The sequence below is a fragment of the Prinia subflava genome, chromosome 17 (assembly GCF_021018805.1).
Source record: "Prinia subflava isolate CZ2003 ecotype Zambia chromosome 17, Cam_Psub_1.2, whole genome shotgun sequence".
Taxonomy (NCBI): domain Eukaryota; kingdom Metazoa; phylum Chordata; class Aves; order Passeriformes; family Cisticolidae; genus Prinia; species Prinia subflava.
In genome coordinates this window covers 9,002,662-9,011,376 of record NC_086263.1, presented here as the reverse complement: position 1 = coordinate 9,011,376, position 8,715 = coordinate 9,002,662, and the positions used below count along the sequence as shown (strand labels likewise).

General features: G+C 42.6%; 1 protein-coding gene across 1 annotated transcript; it reads left to right on the top strand.

Moving 5' to 3' along the window:
• The first annotated feature begins 30 nt into the window (after positions 1-30).
• Positions 31-3,816, top strand: THUMPD1 (THUMP domain containing 1). The gene is made up of 4 exons (XM_063414295.1): positions 31-298; positions 789-969; positions 1,212-1,460; positions 2,061-3,816. The coding sequence occupies exons 1-4, from the start codon at positions 83-85 to the stop codon at positions 2,435-2,437; spliced, it is 1,023 nt and encodes a 340-aa protein (XP_063270365.1). The 5' UTR covers positions 31-82; the 3' UTR covers positions 2,438-3,816.
• Positions 3,817-8,715: the final 4,899 nt, after the last annotated feature.

The window sequence follows — 8,715 nt, the reverse complement described above, 5'->3', positions numbered from 1 at the left end:
GGCGCGGCGCTGTGCCGGGCGGGCGGGCGCGGGGCGGGCGCGGCGCTGACGCCATCGCGGCGGTGCTGGCGGAGCTGCCCCGATGGCCGCGGCCGAGCCGGCGGCGCGCAAGCGGCGGCCCAAGGGACACTTCGCGGCGGGGGCCGGCCGGGCCAAGCGGCCCCGCGGCGCCGGGCGGCAGCTGGAGGCCGGCATGCGCGGCATCCTCATCACCTGCAACATGAACGAGCGCAAGTGCGTGGGGGAGGCCTACAGCCTGCTGGGCGAGTACGGGGACCTGCTCTACGGGCCCGAGCAGGTGCGTGCGGCGGGGCCGGCGGGCGCTCGGGGCGGGACGGCGGGGGAGCGGCACCCCGAGGCCTCGGCTGCTCGGCCCCGCGTGTGTGCAACGAGCGGCGTGTGTGGAATGAGCGGCGTGTGTGGAACAAACCGCGTGTGTGCACCACGCCCCCGAATGGCCCCAGGTTTGCAGGCGAGGACGAGCCGCGTGTGTGGAACAAACCGCGTGTGTGGAAGGAGCCCCGTGTATGGAACAAACCGCGTGTGTGGAAGGAGCCCCGTGTATGGAACAAACCGCGTGTGTGGAAGGAGCCGTGTGTATGAAACAAGCCCCGTGTGTGGAAGGAGCCGTGTGTGTGCAGCACGCCCCCGAATGTCCCGGCTCTGCAGGCGAGCCCCCTCGCAGCCCCGCTGCGGCCCGAGCAAAGGCCCGGCCCGTGCGCTGTGTCCCGGCCTGTGAGCTCGGCGCTGCTGCTCGGTGCTCACCAACAAATGGTTCTGGTGTGAAGTTTTCAGATCACGAGGAGAGGCTGTCTGGAAGCGACAGGGAGGAGGATGAGGATGATGTCGAGGCAGCCCTGAAGAAGGAGGTTGGCCAGATCCGTGCCTCGACGGAGCAGAAGCTGCGGCGGTTCCAGTCGGTGGAGAGTGGTGCCAACAACGTGGTCTTCATCAGAACCCAGGGCATAGGTGGGACTTCAGCTAAACCTGAGTAATGAAATTGCTCTCAGCACTGTTAGTAAAAGGCCACAGAGTGGGGCTTCCAAGTAACACATGTATATCAAATACCCTTTTGGTATAGTAAAACAACGCTTTGTATAAAAGGATTCGAGGCTGACAGCAGTGCAGCCAAGTTCCCAGCTTATTTAGAAGGGGAAGAGGAGGGATAATGCCTTCAGTTTGTTGCTCATACCCAACTGTTTTTCTTGTAGAACCTGAGAACCTGGTGCACCATATACTAAAGGATATGCACACCACTAAAAAGAAGAAAACAAGAGTCATTCTGCGCATGCTGCCCATTTCTGGAACTTGCAAGGCTTTTATGGAAGATATGAAAAAATACACAGAAACGTTTTTTGAGCCTTGGTTTAAAGCCCCTAACAAGGGTACTTTTCAGATTGTTTACAAAGCTCGTAATAACAGCCATATGAGTAGGGAAGAAGTAATTAAGGAACTGGCAGGTATGTATGGAGTTCACACAAAACAGAACAAGTTTACATGCACAAGTATATTGCATGCACAGCCATGGGTCAGACTGTTAAGAGAGGTCATAATGGACATACACATTTGTTGCTTAAAACCTGTATGTTGAATTCTAAAAGCTTCTGTAAGACTTAAAAAGAGCTTGACATCAGTATTCTTTGTTTCTGTTGATGTCTTAAGAGACTATAAGCAGAAGAGAGAACAATATTGAATATAATTTGCAGTATCAGTTATGTGTGCTTTGAAATGAGTGCTGTTAAGCATTCTCTCTGGAGGCTGTATTGAAATAATAATGTTACTATTTCTGTTCAATATTTGACTCAAATAATAGCTCCACCTTACTCAAGTATCTATTGAATGGATAAAAATAAGGAGAGAAGAGGTAAGATTCCCCTCAGTTATAGCAAATTATTTTTGTAACTGCTTAAAATAGCAGAACAGAGCAGTAATCACAGAATGTACCACCAGTAGGACTGAGGTAACTGAAAAATTTTCCCACTGCAATTACTGAGAAACAAGACATTCTTATGCTCTTTAACAGTTTTCCCAGCATCTTTAAAATGCATCTTCTTTTACAGGAATTGTGGGCAGCCTCAATCCAGAAAACAAAGTTGATCTTAATAATCCACAATACACAGTTGTGGTGGAAATAATAAAAACCGTCTGTTGCTTAAGTGTGGTGAGGGACTATGTTCTGTTCAGAAAATACAATCTACAGGAGGTGGTGAAGAGCAGCAAAGAAGATGCACAACAAAACCCAGCAAGCCTGACAGAAGTACAGAATTCAGAGGTAGTTAAAACAGAAACTGAGGAGGAAAAGAAGAGCTCTAAAGAAGTAAAAGAAGAGAACAAGAATCAAGGTGAAGTAGAATCTTCTAAAGAAGTAAAAGAAGAGAACAAGCATCAAAAGGAAATAGAATCTGACCCCAAGGGGAATGATGCTCTGACAGTGTAGAAAATGTGATATAAGGGAAAGGTAAACGTAATCCAAACATACAAAAAAGGTTGCCCTAGATTTCTGAAAGGCTGTTGGAATGAGGAAAGGGAGTTTTGTTTTGAAATCCTGGTTTTAAAATCCACATGTGTAAGAATTTTAATGCTCGTTGCAGGTGGAACTAACATTTCAGCAAATGTAAGGGTGCTCAAGATGCATCACCTTTCTGGTGAAGCTTGCTGTCCTGCAGCTTTGTCCTGCATTTCCTGTACCTGGCACACAAAGCAGGGGCCTGTGCATGTGTATGTAGATGTGGCCACCATGACATGGATGAACTCTCCTTTGTTATATCTGGAGGCTGCAGAAGCCAAAAGGCAGCAATCACAGAAGCAGCTCTGAGCAATTATTGTCAGAAGTGAGAGATCTGGAAAGGAGTTGGTTGCAGAGGGTTTTGGGAAGGAAGTGAGCTGACAGCTGCAGAACTTGGTAACATTTTACTGTGTGAACAACAGAATGAGGTAAATCTGATCATTTGATTGCGGGTTTTATACATATATATACACAAGGATATGCTGTCTTGACATGTATGGACAGAACTGTTATGATACATATAAATACTTGAATATTATGAGATGATTTAGAGTAAAAGATTGGACTGTTTTACAACAGTAGAAGTACAGTGCAGGCATTGCAGATGGTTTTATCAAAAACCACATGTGTGTTTACATTAGCTGTGTATACAGCACTGACTGGTTTATAGTAAGTGCTGTGGTCACTGAATGGAATCCTTTTGAGTAATTTCCTGCAGATAGCCTTTTGCTGCTCTTTCCAAAGACTTAATCCTTGGGGGATTTTATAAGGTGTTTCTGGTTTTATTTTTTTTTCTTAAGTCTCAAAGTTTGAATTTAAATACTCCTTGGAGACTTCTTATGAAAGAAGCTCACCATTATACTATACTAGACAAGGGGAATAAATTTTAATTTTTGGTACAGTATTAGCTTTCTGGTATTAAGTTTGTTTCAGATTGAAAGTAATGCTAGTGAGTCTTTCTGTTGTCTTGTTACAATGGACTGTCTCTGTGACTCCTGAAAACTAACCAAAACCAGTGGAGCTATAAGTTGCTTTACAACAGGGTTTTGAGTATGCTTCCTGTAGAACTTTCTAGCTTTAGTATTTCATTTCTAGCATAAAAGCCTGTATGTTGCTAGTGGGAAAAGACTTATCTTGAAGAATACAATTTGTTACTTGTCTTGGTTTAATGAAAAGGACTTGTTCAAGTCTCTCATAATTTATATTTTCCTCTTCTTTTAAAATCATTTTAGAAGTTGGAAAATGAAGATGACTTTTTTCCCCTAATCCTGTCTCCCTTGCAACCCATTTATTAAAACTCTGCTTTCTTATGTCCCGTGGTGTTTCCTTTAAATATTTGAAGATTTTTGTGTGTTGATTAAAATCATCAGTGTCTGAGTCACACAAAGGAAAGAACCATCTGCAACCAGACACAAAGGCCAACTGTGGATGTTTCTTGGTGGCTGATGCTGGTGCTCATGATCCATGACACCTGCTTATGTTCTAAGGACAGAGACTCAGGGGAGTTAGGGGGATTTTTTATTTTCTTTCCTCCTCTCTCTCACTGACCTGTCTTCCTACAGGGCTTACAGTTTACTTCTGATTTTTCACAATTGGCACTTACTGAACATTCATTGTTTAGACATTTATTCCCTGGCTTTTCTGCTGTGCCATCACTTTGGGCTCAGTGGTTCCCCCGTGGTCAGATGGTGCTTCAGTGTTTTGAATTCAAACCTTCAGGGACAAACTATAAGACATTATTATGATCTCACTTACATGAAAAACCAGATGATTGCTGTCACTGTCAGTGCTGAGAAAAGATGTTACAGTGCCCAAACATCAACTGAAGAGGTGATACATTGATGGTGGAATGTGGTGTACTTAATTTGTCCTAATGCTGACTTGAAGCACAAGAATCATCCCTTGGTATGAAACCCTGGCCCTGAGATTCACTCTTTCTGCTAGATTAAAACTCAGATTGGCTTGAGAAACTTGAAGATAATTTAAGAACAAGCCAGTCTCACAGCCTCAGTGTTTTCCAGTACTGACCTGCCTTTCTTAAGGGTCACAGCTGTGTAATAAAAGTATGAATTTACATGTAATTCAGTTCATTTATCATTTCAGTCATGAAATACAGTAGGGGAGAGCTTTAAATAACACCAGGAACTCCCACTGATTGGAAGCAGCTGGTAATATCCTGTGCCCAAAAGAATCATGCTGAAAGATCCTTCCTGTATTGTATTCCTAGTCAAAGAGCAATCACCCTGTGGTTATGCCATCTTAAAACAGCTAATCCTGTAAGCCTAACAGGCTTAGTTTTGTGTCCTGCCTGGAAAACAACATGAAATATGAGTAACTGTTCATTGTGGGCATGGTGTTCTTACATTTAAGGTTGCTCTTGGATCAAACTGTGCCATGGCATGTACAAAAACATGAAAAATACTCTGCCAGGACTGATGTTTGGCATGCAAACACTGCCCATCCCTGCAGGGTTATGTGTGGGCAGTCTGCCTCCCCAGCCACTCCAGGGCCCCAGAGCCTCCTGGCCAGCTCAGCTCTCATGGGCAGCAGGGAAGGTCCTGCCAGACTGCCAGTGATCTGTGTAGAGCATTCCTAAAGACATTCAGTTCATTTTACAGTATCCTTTCTAGCCTTTCATGGTGAAAAGCTATTCACAGTAGCCTTATTATCATCAAATTTTAGGAATATGGAATAATTTGTGTAGAATATTTGTCTTTTAGAGAGTAAATAGGCCACAGCTGTCAATAAAAGTCATTCCTGCCCACTTTTCTGTGTTGTTTTATGGTCTTACATAATAAATTTAGACATCATAAACCTACTTATTTTATAATTAGCAGTTTTGCTATTCCTTAATATTACTTCTCTATATAAATAGGAGACTAAATTGCCTCTTCTCCTACCCCCTTAGGGTATCTCATTCATGAATGAGATGCAAGTGTACAAAAGTGTTCCAACATGAGGAAATTTCCACCGGAGGTAACTCTAACAGGGTTTAGGTAGAAGGCACTTACTTGAGCAAATGGCTGAAGTTCAGCTGCTCAGCCCTGCTGCTTTCAGACACAATTATCTTTGTTTTCAGAGGCTGGCACTTGGATCAACTGCGACTGAGCAGCCCAGTCCACCACAGGAGCAAGAGCATCGATTATAATAATGCACCTGGCCCTCAAAGCCAGCAATCAATAGCAAATGTCTGGTGCTGTCAGCTGTGTTGTCCCTGGGATGATGATAACACCTGAAAGTGCAGTAACATTGGAAATGTATTAGGTATTTTTCCCTTTCAGTCCTGATCGCTTCACAGCTTTTCCTGATTTGTTGAACTACCAGCATTGTTCAATCCAGAAATGAGAAGGTGGTAAAACAAGTCTCACACATCGGAACTTGAATAGAGATGTGCAGACCTGAAGTACAAAATAGATTCTATGAGGTCTTTTGCTACAGGCACAGTGAAAATAGGATGCATAACTTTGAGGCAGGAAACACTGGCAGCTTTGAGTCTGCCACAGTTAAACTGATTTAACACTAGCCACAGAAAGTGAAAGAAAAATTATGGAGGTAATTACATCAGTTGTTAGAGACTACCCCAGTCATCTCTCTGATTGTCAAATGTTAAAGCAAGGAAGTCAGATAAGAAATATAAATGTTAAATGAATTGTTAACTTCTGGCATAGAAGGTAATAAACAATCTACAGACCACTGGGAATTACACAATTCACCTGTTTGAATACAAACCACACTCAGCTGCCACCACTCTGGGATTTGAGGTAGAATCACTAAAACTCAGTCTCCTCTTTGCAGACTGCATGGCCCAGAGAGCACATTGATCACTTTTTGGAACATGAAACCCAGCTCTTCAAAGCTCCATTTAATTTCATCTCCTTTTCTGTTTCTGCTCCCAAAGAAATAAATTCTCATCTGTTCTCTGGTTTCAGTAGTGCAAGCTCAGATCCATTTAGATTAATGTAATGGACACAGCATTTTGTGCATTTGTTTTCTATTTTTGATCTCAGACAATAATGAGCTTTGTAGCTGGAAAGTAAAGGAATATCGAGTTCGGAGCTTAAGGGTGTGAAGGAGGTGAGATCCACCTGCAGAACCCTCCTGGCACAGCTTTGCCTGGGGCTTGTGTTTATTAGTTGATAACAATTAGCTGTCCTGAAAGGTCATCAACAGTTTTACTACACAGCACATCTGCTGTTTTCCCAGGCTCCTGCTACCAGCAGATATGTTTATGGGTGCTGTGTAGTGGGTTTACAGCAGAACCAGGAAAATCCAAGATAAATAACCCTGTGCGCTTTTTTTTCCCTTTTTTTTTTCCTGTTTCACTGCTGTTTTTGTGCTTAATACAGCCTTGGTCACAGAGTTCAGCTACTACTTATCTGAATTACTTATTCTGACACAAGTGCTGTAGCAGCATGGTGTGAAGTGCAAGGGCTACAGAGAGGTAACAAGAAATGTGAGATGTTACCTAGCAGGGATGATCTAAACCTCTGCTGTGCCCATAACCTTGGAACAGCTTGACTGTTATGGAAATATCTCACAGTCTGAACTGACACCTCAGGAAATCCTTGATTATATTTAATCCTGAAACTCTGTGCAACCCAGTACTGGCCAGACCTGGAAGTCCAATCATCAACAATGATTAAAAAACATCCTCACAAAATAATATTTGGCACAGAGTGACATAAATTGTGGCTTTCAGTAACAGCATTGCAGATACAAAAATAAGGACCAGTCCATTTTTCCCTCTTCTATCACTATTTTCAAAGGCCTTTTCTCCCATGTACAATAAAGCTATAGAGAATATATTGCTTTAGAAATATTTTGAAGCAGCAGAACAGCAATGTGTATCTTCCACCCTTATTCAGAAGGTTGTCCTCTGAAGACTGACAGGAAACAGGATGCTGGAATACACAAAAGTCCAGAATGATCATGTTCTGGTGAGGAGCTCAGCAACAAAAAGTGTTTCCCAATTTCTTCCTCTGAATGTTCCCAGAGATCCTCTTTGATAGTTATTGAACAAAACCCAGCTTGTCTGTACAGAGAAATAACAACACCATTTAGCAGTTTCATTCCAAACTGTGCTCCTTTTCTGTGGTAAGCCTGCAAATTTAAAAGCTTCGAGCTCTTTTTAGGGTTTAGCTGGCAGGTAGCACATCACTCCCAGAGCCCAACAAAAAGAATGAGTTCTGTTTCAGAGAAATAAGGAATATCACCTGGTTGACTCAGTAATTCCTCAAGTCAGTAGTGCAGGACAAACACACACCACTGAAACTGAGCACAGCCTTGGTAGCAACTGAGGGGCTTTGTGTGGTTGCTTGAAACCCTGGGCAGTGTCACAGAGCAAAGGCTCCTGCCCAAACATGAAACAGAAATGTTTTGATTCACCAGTTTGTTTCTGCCTTTTTTTTCTGGCCAGGTTCAGGTATTGTATCACTGCAAAACTGCAAGGACATGGTGGCAAGTCTGTCTGACCCAATGTGCAGACTGAGCAGGCTGTGCTGCAGCACAGAGGAAACCTCCTGAGCAAGCCCTTCCCTGCTGGAATGAGCAATTTTGCCACTACCAAGCTCAGGGGAAAGGCTAGCCAAGTCTGTTTAAAGCCCAGCACAGACCAATACCAAAAAACTAGGAGCATGTTGCAGGATTATACTTTTTAAATTGCTTTAAAATCAATTACTTTCAAAGTTCATAATTACATTGTATTTTAAAATTTATTACTTGCATTGAATAAATGGATTATTTTAAAAATCTGATCATTTCAAAGTGGATTACTTTTCCAAAAAGTACTCACATTTGAAATCTGAATGTCCTTAAAAAGAATCACATGCTGAAATTGTGACCAGATTACATTTTTCAACAATTTTTTTATTGCACTTAAAGATTTAATCCAATTTCTTGTTATTCTTTCCAAAAATGGCATTACATTTAAGATATACAACACAATTTCCCTCTGTTCTGACCCAATGAAAGGGAGAAAAATTTATTTGTCAGAACAAAGCTGTAATACAGGAAAAGGGAAGTTCAAAACCCTGCTGCAGCCAGGTTTGAGCACAACATTATTTTGTTCACTTTTCTTCTGGTAGAATCACATTAAACAAACTACTTGCTCTTATGGGGGATTTAATTTTCTGCAGTCACTAGAAGCCTGTGAGATTGTGTTTGAAGATAACTTTATTTTGGATTTTAACGACTGTTAAGGAACCCATTAA